At 39.4% G+C, this 18593-nt stretch overlaps 1 protein-coding gene across 1 annotated transcript in view; it reads right to left on the bottom strand.

Annotated features, from left to right (window-relative positions):
- Ccdc73 (coiled-coil domain containing 73) overlaps positions 1 to 15114 on the bottom strand; it is a 108704-nt gene extending 93590 nt beyond the window's left edge. Inside the window, exons 1-2 of the mRNA XM_005064544.4 lie at positions 14966 to 15114; positions 2080 to 2151 (exon numbers count right to left, since the gene is read on the bottom strand). Of these exons, the coding sequence (XP_005064601.1) occupies positions 2080 to 2151; positions 14966 to 15100 (207 nt within the window). The 5' untranslated portion in view covers positions 15101 to 15114. The remainder of the gene's footprint in view (positions 1 to 2079; positions 2152 to 14965) is intronic.
- Positions 15115 to 18593: the final 3479 nt, after the last annotated feature.

The raw sequence follows: 18593 nt of genomic DNA, 5'->3' as shown, positions 1-18593 counted from the left end.
CCCTGACCTATCTTAAAATATCACATCACAGATCTTTCAATTCTAATTAACCCCCAACTTAATATTATCTACCTAAAGGCATTTGAACCTAAACCCAGAAATACCCTCCATCCTCTCATCCTGATGCGCCTCTTTTGAAATCTGGAGATTATAAAATGTTCAAACTACAATGAGTTCTGATAAATACTGCTGTTTTTAACAGGTTGTTTGATGATGTTCTGATCAACACAGCAGAGTAATTTTCACACTGCTAACACTGTGGCCAGTTTCTTCATTTATACAAATTTGTAAAGTACTGTAGGAATCTAACTTTATTTTTCTCCCAGTGAAATCCAGCTTTAATACTATTTGTTGAATAATCTATTCTTCCTTGTTGACCTGAAAGCTAATTCTATCATTAATTAAATTGTCATATGTATTTGGCTCTTTTTCTGGATTGTATTATAGTATATCTACCGAATATATATACATATATACACCAAATCTTTATTTGTGTGTGTGTGTGTGTGTGTGTGTGTGTGTGTGTGTGTGTGTGTGTGTACGCGCACATGTGTGGCAGTCACAGGCTGGGGGTTTGGAAGGACTGAACTCAAGCACCAGGCTTGGCAGTGGATGCCCTTACGAGCTGAGCCATCTCACTAGCCCTATTGTAATTATTTTATAGATTTATTTTATGTTTAAGGATCTAAGTGCCACTACATCATTCTCCTTTTTTCCCTAACACTTTCCAGGCTGCTCTTCTATGTTTATACAAGCCTCAGAATCAACCTAAGTACTCCCAAGAACGCTCTTGGTATTTTAAAAAGAATTATATTAAATTTTTTATTTACTGAATTACTAAATTTTAATTTTTTAGGTTTGAGTTTTTTGCCTGCATGTATGTCTGTGCACCACTTGCATGCCTAGTACCTAAAAGAGGGCATTGTATTTCCTGGAACTGGAGTTACAAACAGTTGTAAGCTACCATGTGGGCAGTGGGAACTGAACCAGGGTATCTAGAAGAGCAGTCAGTGCTCTTAACCACTGAGCCATCTTTCCAGCCCCTTCTATTCTGCATTTAATACTGTTGATTCTCCCTATCTAAAAAAAAGATATATGACCAGGCGCAGCTGAAAATACCTGTAGTTCCAGCTACTCAGAAAACTGAGATAAAAAGATCCCTTGAGTCCAGAGGTTCAAGACTAGACTGGACACAGAAAGACTAAGTCTCAAACAAACTCAGAAACCAGCCATAAATTATATTTAAAATCTACTCATAGTTCAATTTGCACATAGTATTCACCTGTTTTCTCTCTCTATGGACAGGACTATAGATCCATTTACTCCCATATTCTATACCACTACGTGGGCCAGCCTTAAAATTTCCCATAATTTCTAGTGAGATTTAAACTCTGTCATTTGAATTGTTAATCTGAGATATTACCCCTAAGAAGAGGAACCATCAACATAATCCTTGTTCTTTAGGTGTTAACTTTATTGATGGAAAAGCATAAGAAGTGTAATCATAAATGCTTTAATGAAGATAAGATTACAGATAAGCTTATACTTTTCCTTTATATTTGGCTACATGATACACCACCCTACAGAAACATGACCTTAGGCCTGACCTTTCAAAAACATTCATTTCCTATAACTTTTGTTAGATGCAAATGAAAGTTTTCAGCAGAATTGTCCTTCGTGTTAGATCACAAAGCTTAAAAATTCTGAAGCCACAAATATCATTGATTTTGGTGGGAACTGTCATGAGCCCATGTTTAAAATGCTACACTACCTCCAAATAAATGTAACAACTTTTAAAATTTTGTAGTAAATATTAGAATATAAGATTTGCTTTATTTTATGTGTATAAATGTTTTGCCTACCTGTATGTATATACACAATGTCAATGTCTGGAACCTGTAGAGGCCAGAGAGGGTATCAGATGCCCTGAAACTAGAGTTATGGATGATCATGAGCTCCATCTGGATGCTGGGAAAGGAACTCAGGTCCTCTGCAAGAGCAGCAGGTGGTCTGGACCACTGAGCCATCTCTCCAGCTCCTGGATTGCTAAAGATGGTAGTCTGGGAAGGGAATACTTACCTTTTGCCATTTCAGTTCTTGTGTCTCCATAATAATTTTAGCAATCTGCTCTTCATACTGAGTCTCTGCTTCCTAAATTGAAATGAAAAAGAATGCTATGAAAATTAAAACTTCAGGCATTTAGTTCCAGTTCTTTCTAGTGAGACAGAAATGGCACACCTTCACATTCACAGGGAAAAACATAGAATTCTGCAAATTAAATTTATAAAGCCAGCAGAGGACTGTGACCCCATATCAATCAAGTAATCTAAAATTTGGATAGGGGTTAGGCATGGTGGCACTCACTTAATCCCAGCACCTGGGAGGCAAAGGCAGGTGAGTCTCTTAGAACCTGGCAGTCTTAGTTCAACCATAGAAGGAAATTACTTACTCCACAACGGTTTTCTCTGACCATCACACATATGCTATAGCATGAGCACACACATCATCATCATAGTAATAAATAGAAATCTCTTTAAAGAAAAAATGCCGTCTTAATAAAATAAGAAACTTCCCAGGATGCATGCCCTATTTTCTCATTGCCATAATGGGGTTACATGCAGTCTCTAACTCAGTCAGTGGCAGGGAAGAGTACTCCATGAATAACTGCTACCAATGAGGTCTGCTCTGACTCACACTGGTAAGAAGTGAATCCTAAGACATAACCAGGGTTTTTCTAAAATTGAAACAAGAAAATGCCTGCCAACAAATACCAAAACTACAAAAAGTGAAGGTGACATTAGAATCTCTTGCAGTAATATGTATCTATAACTAAAACTGACTGGCCAGAGATGGCAGTACATGCCGTTAAACTCCTCTACCCAAGAGGAAGACAGATGGATTTCAAGTTGAGAGACTTATCTAAAAATAAATAAATACATATATGTGCATTATTTCTTCCAAAAACAGTTGTGTTAAGATGTAGAAGAGAACTGGAGAATTGGCTCAGCAATTAAGACCTGGGTTTGGTTCCTAGCACCTACATGATGGCTCACAACTAACTCCAATTCCAGGGGATAAGATAGCCTCTTCTGAACTTCAAGGGCACCAGACAAAACATTCAGACACATACAATAAATAAACCCTTAAAAATCTTTAATGTAGAAGATACTGATTTCACCATGTCATTGTGGTCACACTATTTTTAGTGGGTACATTGTAAGACTTTATTATGATACTGTTCTCAGTTTTATGTATATATTGATTGATCCAGGAGACAAACTGCAAAAGCAGTTTCTCAATGTCCTAGTTTGCTTTCTGATGCTGTGATAAATACTATGACCAAAACAACTTGGGAGAGGAGAGGGTTTATTTCAGTTCACAGTTTACATTCCAGCATCAAGGGAAGTCAAGGAAGCAACTCAAGGCAGGAACCTGGAGGCAGGAACTGAAGCAGAGACTGTGGAGGTACACTACTTCCTGGCTTGCTTAGCTTGCTTTCTTAGCCCAAGACCACCTTCTGAGGGTGACAGCACCCACAATGGGCTTGGTACTCCCAAATCAATCATCAAGAAAATGTCCCAAAGATATGTTCATCGGCCATCTGATATGGGGAACTCCTCTTTCCTCTTGCCTCTTCCCAGTCAACCCTAGTTTGTGCCAAGCTTACAAAACACTAACCACAGGGAGGAAGGGGTTTATTTGACTTACAGGTTATATTCTATCATTAAGGAAAGTCAGGGTAGGAGATCAAGGCAGAAACTGAAGCAGAAACCATGGAGGAATGCTGCTTACTAGTTTTCTCGCTACCACTCTTATTCAGCCCAGGTCCACAAACACAAGAATGATACTGCCTACAGTAGAGCGAACTCTCTTACTTCAGTTAGCAATCAAGAAAATGTCTCACAGACATGGTCACAGGCCAATCTGATCAGTATGGGCAATTTGTTGAGCTTCCCTCTTCCCAGGTAACTCTAGGTTGTGTCAGATTGACAGCAGAAGCTAGACATGACACTCAACATTACACAGCAAGCCCACTGTGAGCCAGTGTTTTGTCTGATTGTTTTATTGTTAAGGTAAGATCTTGCTATACTGCCCAGGTTGGTCTAGAACTCCTGGCTCAGTCACCCAAGTAACTGAGATTACATGCATTCTTAACTTTAGAGCTTGTACATACTCCAAATTATCTATCTCCAAAGTCTTTTAAATCGTGAATTACGTTATCTTTATGAGTTTGTGGCTATGATAAGACATGGGGATTGTTATGATACACTGCTTCAAAAACTCTTCATATCCTTTATCACCCACACAAGTCAGAAAGCCTTTTATCAGTGCCAGTGAAATGGCTAAGTGGGTAAAAGCGCTTACAGAACAAGTGTGGTGACCTGAGTTTAATCCTATGACCCACACGATAGAAGGGGAGATCAGCCTACCAAAAGTTGATCTCTGACTTTTTTTGTTTTGTTTTATTTTGCTTTGTTTTTCGAGACAGGGTTGCTTTACAGCTTTGGAAGCTGTCCTGGAACTTGCTCAGTGGCCCCGAACTCACAGAGATCTACCTGTCTCTGCCTCCTGAGTGCTGAGATTAAAGGTGTGTTGTGTGCCACCACTGCCTGGCTAATTTCTGACTTCATGACATGTTTCACACACACACACACACACACTTTAAAGACCTTTTGCCTATATATAAGTACATTCTGATTTTGATAGAACATTTTCAAATAAAAATTAGAAATAGCTGTTGTATGACAAAACAAAAAAAATTAAGAACTGAGGTTAGGGCTGAAAGATGGCACAATGGTTAAGAGGATATGAGTTCCAATTCCCAGCACCCACATCAAGCAGTTCACAACTGCCATAGCTCCATCTCCACCTCCACCGACACCTGCGCTAACATGCACATATTCACAAAGAGACAAACACATATGCACGTAGTTAAAAGCAACAGCAAATATTTTAAATAACTAATAGGAATGTCTTAATAGTTTCCATATCAGAAACTTTCCTAATAATTTGTTAATACAAACACAGCTTCTTTAATACTATCTAAAAAATGAACTTTTGGGTCATTTCATCAATATTAGAGATATTTATCTTGAACAACTTTTGGCTAATTAGACTAAGAAAATATACAGAAAAGTGCATAGTATTTTATGAAACAACAGGAGAAACTGAATTGAGCAATTTTAGAAAGGGAGATTATAAATTTGAAAGGAAGAGGAAAAGTAGCTAGCTATAGTTTGGTTTTCCTGAACACATGCCTGCTGTATGTGCTAGGTCCCTAAATCTGTTCAGGGTCAAGAATTGAAAGGGTCTGACCAACACACAGCCCATCTTGTAAAACTACAGCCTGAAGCAAGCACTTAAAAAAAAAAAGCCCGACACTTTCTAAAGGTTATAAAGAGTAAATAAACCATCAAATTACTCCTCCTTTATTGTCTTTATAAAAACACTTAGAGCCTTGTAGTCCTAAGGCAGCTAATAAAAAATAAACACTTTTAGGATTCTATATTCTGGGATACTTTATTGAACTTGGAGATAGGATTTTTCTGGCTAAATTTATTTTCTTTCACTGACACTCTCATAAGAATTTTTATTAAAACTTTTTAAAGTTGCTTGATGGAGTGAAGAAAAACATAAAAACTAAATAATAAAGATTAAAAATAAGTTTAATAGAAAACCTGAAGCTAAAATGCCAAGACAGTGTTAAGTACACAACAATGCTACTTTCGGCTGTGTGGCTAATCTCCCATTATCAGATTCCATGTAAGATAAAGGTATGTACTCTACAGATTGCAATGATCCAATCAATAGTTATGCACTGATCTTTAGGCACCAAAAGGTGATGTAAAATTATTTTCTATAGATTACACTACTGTGTGGTCAGTTTTCTCTCAATTTCCTTAGCAAATCATTGTTACTTCAGACTATCCAAAAATTCTACTGAATTATATTTATTGTTCACATAGAACCCAAGGACTTATTACTATTTGGATACTTAACATATTTTTGAAGTAATTTTTATAATTTTATCATAATGCATACTATGTGGTAGCACAGTTGTTAACTGGCATGGCATGTTGTACCTACAAAACTTAATCGTCTTAAGGTACAGACCCAGAAATGGTTTATAAAAGGACATCAAATAAATGCATACTTTAATGTTCTAAAAGCTTCATGGTAAAGGTCTTTCATCCTCCTTATGCAACTGATTTGAATAAAAAATATATCTTTTTTAAAAACCCTTCTAATTTTTAGAATCCATAGATTTCATATTGAAATAGGACTTTCTGTGTTGCTTTCAATACAATACAATATAGGCTCTCAAGTTCAACATAATCCCTACCCTACTCAAGTCACACGCCAACCCCCCAAATCTGCATTTGTGACCCCTATGCTATTATTGATCATCTCTACTCTTTACTAGTAATTCCATGGATCTGTATGACTTATTTATCAAAATCAAATCTAGGACTTGGGAGGGGTTGACAGAAAGCTTGCCTAGCATAAATGAAGCCCTCTAAGTTCAATCCCCAGTGGACTGGAACATATCTAGAATCTAGCACTTCAGAGATGGAGGCAGGAGGACCAGTTCAAGGCAAGCCTGGAGCACAGGAGACTGCCTCAAAATAAATAAATAAGGAGTCAAAATTCTAAAATCCTCATAGTATGGATTCAATATGAGCAATTTTGTTGATTCAGATTGTTAAATTTGTATATCTTTATTTATTTAAAGCACCTCAATGTTTTCAAATTTTATCATTACCAATTTAGGCCAACACAGTAGTGTACTTTTAATCCCAGCACTGGGGAGACACGGGCAAGTGGATCCCTTGAAGATTGAGGCCAACCTGGTCTACACAACAAGTGCTAAGCCAGTCAGAGCTACATGGTGAGACTAGTCTCTTAAAACTGAAAAATAAATTATCTGTGGTGTTAGATTTGAATTTTAAGTATGTGTGTTTCTTCCTCCCCTCAAGACTCAGATCCATGTGGAAGAGGCTGGAAAAATTGTGAGAGCCAGAGATAATAGATTCAGGAAACAGTGTTTTCCAGACACAACAAGGCTGGCATACATATGAACTCAGAGACTATGACAGACTGCACAGAATTTGCACAAGTTCAACCCAGACAAAATCCCAACATGTAGAAGGAGAAATGTGCACAAAGTCCCACCCCTAACCAAGAAGCTATCTGTAATTGATAGCTTCTGGGAGAGGGAAAAATCAGTTTTCTTCAAAAAAAAAAAAGATACCAGGTACAATCAACCATACCCCAAGGTAAACCACATGCTCAGAAATAGTTGGTCAACACAAAATGGATTCCACATTTTTATTTTTCTTTATTTTTTCTAAGGGTGTGGGTGTGTGTCTGTGTGTACTTTTTTGCTTTGATTTTGTGTTTTTTTTAATGAGAAATAATATGAAATTGGGTCTATACAGAATAAGAGGATTTTGGGGAAGGGAAAGAATAAGACCAAAATTCATTGTATAAAATATTTAAAAATAAATAAAACTACAAACACTGAGATTTACAATTAATAAATGGGACCTCCTGAAATTGAGTAGCTTCAGCAAGACAAAAAGGCAACCCATAGATTGGGAAAAGATATTCACTAACCCCACTTCTGACAGAGGTCTGATCTCCAAAATTTACAAAGAACTCAAGAAGCTATTCTCCAAAACACCAAAGGACCCAATTAAAAAGTGGGGGACTAAATTAAATAGAGAATTCTCAATAAAGAAGTCTAAAATGGCTGAGAGACACTTAAGAAAGTGCTCAACATCCTTAGCTATTAGGAAAATGCAAATCAAAACAACCCTGAGATATCACCTTACTCCTGTCAGAATGGCTAAAATGAAAAACACCAGTATATGCTGGAGAGGATGAAAGATACCATAATAATTGGAGTCATTATAGCTTTGAGGAGAGAGCTGACACTAGAGAGGTTCCCAGAGATGTACAAGGATAACACCAACTGGAAAACTGAGTAATGAGAGACTGCATTAATAGCCCCTACCTGATGATAAGGTTGGTGACTACCTCATGTGACATCCTAGAACCTTCATCCTGTGACTGATGGAAGCAGAGACAGATACCCACAGCTAAACACTGAACTGACCCCCTGGAACCCAGTGACAGAGTTGGAGGAGTGATGAGCAAAGGGGTCAAGACTGTGCTGGTGAAACCCACAAAGACAGCTGACTGGACAAGGGGACAGCTCTTGAACCCCAGACTGATGACTAAGAGGCCAACAGGGGACTGATTCAGACTCCATGAATGTAGTGTCAGTGAGGAGGCCTCAGAAATCTCTGGGGCTTTGGGTAGTAGACTAGTGTTCACCATGGCATACAAATGAATTTTGGGAGCCCATTCCACATAGAGGGATGCTCTCTCAGCCTGGACACATGGGGGAGGGCCTAGGACCTGCCCTGGACGAAATGACAGACTCTAGAGATCCCCCCAAGGAGAGCCACACCCTCCCTGGGGAATGATGTGGGGATTGGGCTAGGGTGGGGGTGGGGCTGGTGGAGGGACAAGGGGGAGCCGGGATTGACATTTGAAGCATGCATGTTTCTAATTTAAATTAAAAAAATAATCCAATAAAAGCCGGTAGTATCACCTGTGACAAGAAAAATAAATAAATACATGTGTTAGAAAATTCCATCTTTCAGGGAAAGGAAGAAAGAACAACAGTGAGATGAAGGGGAAAATGGAGTAATAGAGCAGGAAGGATTAAACAGGTTGGGAGATGGGAAGGCAGGGTAGAGTAGGGAATACAGAGAGGGATAACGAAGACTTCTGAAAACGTTACATGAAAACTACTTCTGCAAAAAAACTTTCTAAAATATAAACATATGCATATGTAAAAAGAGTTTATAGAGTTACCCTACAGCAGGGCAACAATGCCTCAACTAGAAATCACAGACCAACGAAAATTCAATTGTCTGAAATAGATTACTTCTGTTGTAGTTGGTTGTCCGTGAAGTCCTATAGAGTCCACCAAATATTGTAGTGTTTCTCTTAGTTAACCTCCAGAACTTGATGGCAAGACCCTATTGCTGAAGATGCCACATACTTGAGTCACAGAACATGAAGAAATCAAACTGCTATAGACCCAACAGCTTCATCCCATGTCTAGACCTTGGCAACCTTTCATAGTGCTGGAAAATGCTAAGAACACTACCAGAAGGGAAAAGTAAGCATCAGTTTTACACAGCTATAAAACCTATGAGCTACAATAATGACCAACCTGACAAAAATGCCCATCAGTATAATAGTGGTGTGAATGTCATGGGAGTAACCAACCCCTTTCTAGGGTTTTAAGTCGTTTCCCAAGATGGAACCCATACCTGTCACCATTATTTGAGGCCAAGAACACATATTTAGAAAGGTCATATGCCAGAGGACAAACTACTGCTATTAATCTGCAAACAGAACATAGTATTAAACTTAATGATTTATTGTTATACCCAGAGATTAGTACATCTCTCAAATGTCATTAGAGAGACTTCTTTTTGATGGTAATTAACATGAGACCCACAATTGGCAAGGTGCAGAGAATAAGCAACCACAGTGTGAAATATTCCTTATAGAGGGAATACATGTTGCTGTGTTTAGTTTAATAAAGAAGCTGACTGGCCAATAGCTGGACAGAATAAGGTTAGGAGGAGAGCCAAACAGAGAATGCTGAGAAAAAGAAGGGCAGGGTCAGAGGAGTAGGAACAGATGCAGAGAGAAGCAGAGGGGCATGCTGTACTGAGTAAAGGTACCAAGCCACATGACAAAGCATAGATAAAAATATGGGTTAATTGAAAATGTAAAAGATAGCTAGTAATAAGCCTGAGCTACTGATGAAGCATTTATACTTAATATTAGTCTCTGTGTTGTTATTTGGAAGTGGCTTGCAGGACAGAAGCTTCAGCATACACTGCAGAGTACTCAGATCTAAATGGGACATCTATAACACAGAAAAGGGGAAGAAAAGACTATAAGGCAGTAGATGACTACAGCAAAACTGTTTTCCAGACATAACAAGTTAGTTGCACAAAGGAATTCACAGTGGTTGTGAAATCATAGACAAGACCTATGTAAGATCACACTTGACAAAAGACCACCATATAAAAGGTAGTAGTCATGAAATCCCACCCCTAGATGAGGAGTTATAGCTTCTAGGAGAGGGAAAGTTTTCCTTAGTGGTATGGCTTCTCATAGATGGGACACACTCCAGTTGATGGCCACACATTCAAGCATATATAAGGGGACTAGAGAAATGGCTCAGCAGTTAAGAGCATTGGTTACTCTTCAAGGAATCTAGGTTCAATTCCCAATACCCATATAGTTGGTCACAGCTGTCTGTCACTCCAGTTCCAGGGATCTGATTCCTTCTATGCTGTGGACACCAGGCATACATGTACACACATACTTGCATGCAAACATTCATACATGTAAAATAAAATAACAAATAAAATTTTAAGTAAAATATATGAAATTCTCAAAGAATTAATGAAATATATATATATATTAAAACTGGGCATAGTGTTCCACTTTTAATCTCAGCACTAAGGAGGCAGGCAATCTCTACAAACTATCTCAAAAAAATACATTTGTACACACATACTTTTTAAAAAATTAAGTTTGACCTCTGGCCCCTACACACACACACACACACACACACACACACACACACACACACACACTGAATAAATACATTCACTGTTCTTTTACTATCCTTAAATATAGCAAAATTTTATTTGTTTGAGACAGGATCTTATGCAACCCATGCTAGTCTCAAACTCACTATGTCGCTAAGGATGACCTTGAACTTCTGACCTCTTGATTCTATCTCCCTGGGATTAACTGCTTTAGCTACCACATGTGCTGTTAATGGGTGTTGGGAATCAAACCCAGTACCCCCAGGCCCTCAGAAGACATTTAAAGAGCCATGAATTTCAAGCTGGAAACAGCAAACAAAACGTAATGTTTGAAACTTAAAACATGAAGTTTTAGTGCCTTGAAATTGTGTCACTTATGAAAGGTAACATTTTAAGTTTATCAAAATATTTCTGAATAGAGCTTACCCAAGCCTTTTCCAGGTTTTCTTCTTTAACTATATTTTTGTTACACTAATAGATAACCTTTATATACATTTTATATAAAATATTACACTCATAGGTAACTTACATAGCATGAAATTTATAATAGTAAATTTCAATAAATTTTTAAAAGATTTATTTGTTTGTTTGTTTATTATATTTACGGTACTCTGTCTGCATGTATTCCTGCAGGTCAGAAGAGGGCACCAAATCTCATTATACATGATTGTGAGCCACCATGTGGTTGCTGGGAATTGAACTCAAGAACACCTTTAGAAGAGCAGGCAGTGCTATCTCTCCAGCCCTCAATAATTTTAAAACTTAGAACAAAGTTTATAATTTTTCTCACTTGTAGTTTATTTTCAGAACATGAATGTTGCCTTCATTGTCTAGAATATAAGATTTTGCAAATGTTAAAAGAAACACTAGCCATGTAGTGGTGGTGGCACACATCTTTAATCCCAGGAGGCAGAGATAGGCAGATCTCTGTAAGTGTGAAGCCACCCTGGTCTACAAAGCGAGTTCCAGGACAGCTAGGACTGTTACATGGAGAAACACTATCTCAAAAGAAAAAAAAAGAATACTTATTGGGGGCTGGAGATATGGCTCAACAGTTAAGAGCACTTGTTGCTCTTACAAAGATCCTGACTGCATTCTTATAGGACCCAGGGTCATCAGCCCACAATAGGCTGGGCTTTCCTTCATCAATCACTAATTAAGAAAATGTCCTACAGGCTTGCCTACAACTGGAGCCTATGAAGACAATTTCACAACTGAGGTTCCCTCTTCTCAGATGACTCTAGCTTGTCAGTCTGACATAAAATTAGCCAGCACAAAGACCATGACCAAAAGCAACTTTAGGAAAGAGTTTATTTAAACTTATATCCTGTAGTCCAGGGAAATCAAGGCAAGACATGATGGCAGGAATCTAGAAGCAGGAACTAAGGCAGAGGCCATGAAGGACAACTGCTTACTGGCTTGCTCAGATTCTTATACCATCCAGAACTATCTGCTCAACAGTGCCAAGGTGAGCTGGGCCTCCAACATCTATCAAGAAAATGCCCTACAGATCTGCCTACAGACCAATCTCAATTAAGATGCCTTATTCTCAGACGACCTTAATGGTGTCAAGTGGACATTAAAAACTAGTCAACGCACCTGCTAAAGTCAATACCTCTTATAAGTTTTAGGCTCAATCTCTCCCCTCTCTCTCTCCTCTCTCGTCTTTTCCCCCTCTCTCTTCTCTCCCCTCTCCCCCCCTCTCTCCCATCTCTCTCCTCTCCCCTCCTCTCCTTTCTCTCTTCTCACCCCTCTCTTCTCTCCCCTCTCTCTCTCCTCCTTCCTCTCCCCTCTCCTCTCTCTTTCTCTCCCCCTCTCTCCCCTTCTCTCTCCTCTCCTCGCTCTCCCCTCTGTCTCTCCTTTGTCTCCCCTCTCTCCCCATCTCTCACTGGACTTTGAAGATGGCCCAGTGGGTAGGTACTAGTCATGCATACCTACTGAACTAAGATTGATCCCCAAAATCCAAGTAGAAGAGGAAGAAGAGAACCAATTCCACAAAGCTACATTTTTTCTTTATAAATAAGAGGTCCTGTATAATAAAGGGACTTCCAAAGGCAGTCTATTATAGAGCTATAGTCCTGAAAACAGCTTGGTATTGGCACAAAAATATGCAGGTAAACCAACAGAATCTAACTGAAAATCCTGATATGAATCCACACACCTACAAACACCTGATTTTTGACAAAGAAACTAAAATTATACAATGGAAAAAAGAAAGCATCTTCAACAAATGGTGCTGGCATAACTGAATGCTGGCATGTAGAAGACTTCAGATAAATCCATCTGTATCGCCATGAACAAAACTTAAGTCCAAATGGATCAAAGGCCTCAACATAAATTCAGCCACACTGAACCTCTTAGAAGAGAAAGTAGGAGGTGCCCTGGAATGAATTGGTTCAGGGGACCATTTCCTGAACATAACACCAGTAGCACAGACAATGAGATCAACAATTAATAAATGGGACCTCCTGAAACTGAGAAGCTTCTGTAAGGCAAAGGATACAGTCAACAAGACAAAACAGCAGCCCACAGAATGGGAAAAGATATTCACCAACCCCACATCTGACAGAGGGCTGATTTCCAAATATACAAGTAACTCAAGAAGCTAGTCAACAAAACACCAAATAATTCTATGAAAAAGTGGGATACAGAACAAAATAGAGAATTATCAATAGAGGAATCTAAAATGGCTGAAAGACACATAAGAAAGTGCTCAACATCCTTAGCCATCAGGGAAATGCAAATCAAAACATTCTGAGATACTATCTTATTCCTGTCAGAATGATTAAAATCAAAAACACCAATAACAATTTATGCTGGAGAGGATGTGGAGAAAGGGGAACACTCCTCTACTGCTGGTGGGAGTGCAAACTAATACAGCCACCTTGGAAATAAGTATGGCAGTTCCTCAGGAAAATGGGAATCAGTCTACCACAAGATCCAACAATTCACTCTTAGGCATATACCCAAAAAATGTACATTCATACAACAAGGATGTCTGTTCCACTATGTTCGTAGCAGCATTATTTTTAATAGCCAGAACCTGGAAGCAACCTAGATGCCCCTCAACTGAAGAATGTATAAAGAAAAAGTGGTACATTTACACAAAGGAGTACTACTCAGTGGAAAAAAACAATGGAATCTTGAAATTCACAGGCAAATGGATAGAACTAGAAGAAACCATCCTGAGTGAGTTAACCCCGTCACAAAAAGACAACCATGATACGTACTCCCTTATATATGGATTTTAGACATAGAGCAAAGTAGTACCAGCCTACAATCCACACTGCCAGAGAAGTTAGGAAACAAGGAGGACCCTAATAGAGACATACATGGTCCACCCAAGAAGGAGAAAGGGAAAAGGTCTCCTGGACTAATTGGGAGCATGGGGGGGGGAGGGAGAGGGAGTTAGAAGAAGGAGAAAAGGAGAAGCAGAAGGGAGAGGAGAAAATGAGGGAGCAGGAAGATTGAGGAAGAGTAGAGGAGAGCAAGAAAAGATACCATAATAGAGGGAGTAATTATAAGTTTAAAGAGAAATTTGGCACTAAGGAAATGTCCAAAGATCTACAAGGATGACCGCAACTAACAATCTAAGCAATAGTGGAGGGGTTACTTTAAATGCCCTTCTCCGATAATGATATTGTTGACTACCTTATATACTATCCTAGAGCCTTCATCCAGTAGTTGATGGAAGCAGAAGCAGAGACCCACGGCTAAACACTGAGCAGAACTCCTGGAGTCCAATTACAGAGAGGGAGAAGTGATGAGCAAAGGGGTCAAGACCAAGCTGGAGAGACCCACAGAAACAGGTGACCTGAACAAGGGTTTGCTCATGGACTCCAGACTGATAGCTGGGAAACCAGCATAGGACTGTTCCAGGCCCCCTGAACATGGATGTCAGTTTGGAGGTCTGAGCAATCTATGGGGCCTCTGGTAGTGGAGCAGTATTTATCCCTAGTACACAAATGGACTTTGGGAGCCCACTCCACATAAAGGGATAGTCTCAGCCTAGACACATGGGGGAGGGTCTAGACCCTGCTCCAAATGATATGACAGACTTTGAAGATCCCCCATGGAAGGACTCACCTTCCCTAGGGAGCAGAAAGAGTATAAGATAGGGGGCTAGTGGTGGGCAGGGGAGAAAGGGATGGAGAGGAAACTGGTATTGACATGTAAAACAAGCTTGTTTCTAATTTAAATTTAAAGAAGAAAAATAAATAAATAAATAAGAGGTTGTTTAGGTTTCTCAAAAAAAAAAAAACCCTGGGAAAAAAATCAAGGCTTTTTATTTTAAAAGCTTAAGAGGGGCTCACTCTTCTTATGCGCAGCTCTTCTAGTGCTTCAAGTAAACTTGTTCTGAAATCCAGGAGCTGAATAGAAGCCATTGTCTCTGAAGAACTCTGAAGAGTGAAGGTAGATGATGATTTGGAGTCGCAACTATCCTCCATATTAATATTTATTTCATTTCCTGCAATTCAAAAATAGTTTTAACTTTAAAAAGATTACTCATGTATGTTTTTCTAGAAAAATCACAGTTATCATAGAAACATTATCCCATAATCCTCCAGGTTCAACACTAAATGACAATGTTACTATCTATCATCTTCCAATATTTATAGAAAGACACTCACAGCAATAGCTGTATTCTACTTCTCATGGTTTGAAGGGTTTTCTGGTACCTCAGAATCCTTTGAGACTAAACTTTCTGCCCCTACACACCAAACTTGTGAAGGATGGTTCCCTAATATTGCAGGCAAGGCTTGACCTTCACCAGAAGCTTGGTGCCACATATTGTCTTTCTAAACTTTGCTTTTCACATGAAGCTACTTTTCAGAGATAGTGTTCACACTAATTAGCAAACTTCTGACTCAATAAAATTAGAAATCCTTTGGCCTTTTATTAAAAACCCAGGTACTTAAATATCTCAACTGATAAAGTTTATGAGTCAGGTTGTAAGAAATTTTCTTTTTCAGTTTTTCAAACTGAAATAATTATAAGTTCAAAAGCACTTGTAAAGGTAAGTACAGGGAAGTCCTATGGCCCATCGATTCAGTCATCTCCAGTATTAACATCTTGTATAACAATGGTACAATATTTAAGATGTATGTCTGATATTGGTACAACCCATACAATATAATAGAAAATTTACCAGTAATACATGGATTTACTTGTATGTATACATACTTCTGTGCACATTTATTTTTACTATGATTACAATCAAAATACAGAACCCTACCATTATCACAGGCCCCTCTGTTGCCACATTCCCTTCTCCTAGTCTCCAGCAAACACTTATTTTAATCTTAAATCAAAAACATTTGTAAAATGAAAGAAATCTCCAACTATTAATACAATTTTAAATGTTTTCACATTGGTAATGTCCTAAAGAGCCTTGAAGAAGCAAATAAAGTTTCTCCTATTATCCTGGGTACTCAAGAAACCTTCACTCTTTTCGGCTGGGAAGCTATCGAGGTAAGGTGTGGCTGTGGCCTGCTCCTTAGCTATCTGATCTTCAAGATATGACTACAACCCCTCCTGCCACCACCACTCCTGCAACCACCACCCCCCCTACAGCCACAACTGCCACCATTGCTGCTTTTGCCACAGTTACTGATCTGCCGCCTCTGTTTCCATGTGCTCTACTAATTATAAAGTTCAAAAGGAAACAAGACACTTGAGAAAATTTTTTTTTACTTTGAAAAAAATTTATTTTATGCATGTTTTTTATTTAAATTAGAAACATGCATGCTTCAAGTGTCAATCCCGGCTCCTCCTTTCTCCCTCCACCAGCCCCACCCCCAGCCCAATCCCCACATCATTCCCCAGGGAGGGTAATGCCCTCCTTGGGGGATCTCCAGAGTCTGTCATTTCATCCAGGGCAGGACCTAGGCCCTTCCCCATGTGTCCAGGCTGAGAGAGCATCCCTCCATGTGGAATGGGCTCCCAAAGTTCATTTGTATGCCATGGTGCACACTAATCTACTACCCAAGGCTCCAGAGATTTCTGAGGCCTCCTCACTGACACTACATTCATGGAGTCTGAATCAGTCCCCTGTTGGCCTCTTAGTCATCAGTCTGGGGTTCAAGAGCTGTCCCCTTGTCCAGTCAGCTGTCTTTGTGGGTTTCACCAGCACAGTCTTGACCCCTTTGCTCATCACTCCTCCAACTCTGTCACTGGGTCCCAGGGGGTCAGTTCAGTGTTTGCTGTGGGTATCTGTCTCTGCTTCCATCAGTCACAGGATGAAGGTTCTAGGATGTCACATGAGGTAGTCACCAACCTTATCATCAGGTAGGGGCTATTAATGCAGTCTCTCCGCTATTACTTAGTTTTGCAGTTGGTGTTATCCTTGTACATCTCTGGGAATCTCTCTAGTGTCAGCTCTCTCCTCAAAGCTATAATCACTCTCTCATCCTGGTCTCCTCTATTCTTACCCCGACTCAGCCTTCCTGCTCCCCCATGTCTTCTTCTCTCCTCCTCTTATCTCCCTCTCTTTTTCCTGGTTCCCTCTCTTCTCCCCCCATGTTCCCAATCTGCTCAGGAGATCTTGCCTCTTTCCACTTCTCTGGGATATAATGCATCTCTCTTGGGAACCTCCCTGTTTCTGAGACTCACTGGCCCTGGGATTGTAGGCTGACAATCCCCTGATCCATGTCTAAAATCCATATATGAGTGAGTACATACCATGGTTGTCTTTTCGTGACTGGGTTACCTCACTCAGGATGATTTCTTCTAGTGCCATCCATTTGCCTGCAAATTTCAAGATTCCATTGGTTTTTTTTCCCACTGAGCAGTACTCCTTTGTGTAAATGTACCACATTTTCTCTATTCACTCTTCAGTTGTGTGGCATCTAGGTTGCTTCCAGGATCTAGATATTACAAATAATGCTGCTATGAACATAGTGGAACAGATGTCCTTGTTGTATGAATGTGCTTCTTTTGGGTATATGCCTAAGAGTGGAATTGATGAATCTTGTGGTAGACTGATTCCCATTTTCCTGAGGAATCTCCATACTGATTTCCAAAGTGGCTGTACAAGTTTGCACTCCCACCAGCAATGGACAAGTGTTCCCCTTTCTCCACATCCTCTCCAGCATAAGTTGTCATTGGTGTTTTTGATTTTAGACATTCTGATAGGAGTAAGATGATATCTCAGGGTTGTTTTGGTTTGCATTTCCCTAATGGCTAAAGATGCTGAGCACTTTCTCAAGTGTCTCTCAGCCATTTTAGTCTCCTCTATTGAGAATTCTCTATTTAGTTCAGTCCCCCACTTTTTAATTGGGTCCTTTGGTGTTTTTAGAGAATAGCTTCTTGAGTTCTTTGTAAATTTTGGAGATCAGACCTCTGTCAGATTTGGGGCTAGTGAATATCTTTTCCCAATCTGTGGGCTACCTTTTTGTCTTGCTGACTGTGTCCTTTGCCTTACAGAAGCTTCTCAGTTTCAGGAGGTCCCATTTATTGTCGATCTCAGTGTTTGTGCTACTGGTGTTATGTTCAGGGAGCGGTCTCCTGTACCAATTCCTTCAAGGGTACCTCCCACTTTCTCTTCTAACAGGTTCAGTGTGGCTGGATTTATGTTGAGGTCTTTGATCCATTTGGACTTAAGTTTTGTACATGGCAATAGACATGTATCTATCTGCAGTCTTCTACATGCCAATATCCAGTTATGCCAGCACCATTTGTTGAAGATGCTATCTTTTTTCCATTGTATAATTTTAGCTTCTTTGTCGAAAATCAGCTGTTCATAGGTTTGTGGATTAATCTCAGAGTGTTCAATTCAATTCTACTGGTCTACCTGTCTATTTTTGTACCAATACCAAGCTGTTTTCAGGACTACAGCTCTATAATAGAGCTTGAAGTCAGGAATGGTGATGCCTCCAGATGTTGCTTTGTTGAGCAGGGTTGTCTTGACTATCCTGGGTCTTTTGTTTTCACAAAATCAGA

Source organism: Mesocricetus auratus, unplaced genomic scaffold (genome assembly GCF_017639785.1).
Source record: "Mesocricetus auratus isolate SY011 unplaced genomic scaffold, BCM_Maur_2.0 Super-Scaffold_100004, whole genome shotgun sequence".
Lineage (NCBI taxonomy): Eukaryota > Metazoa > Chordata > Mammalia > Rodentia > Cricetidae > Mesocricetus > Mesocricetus auratus.
This window is presented reverse-complemented; position numbering and strand designations above follow the sequence as displayed.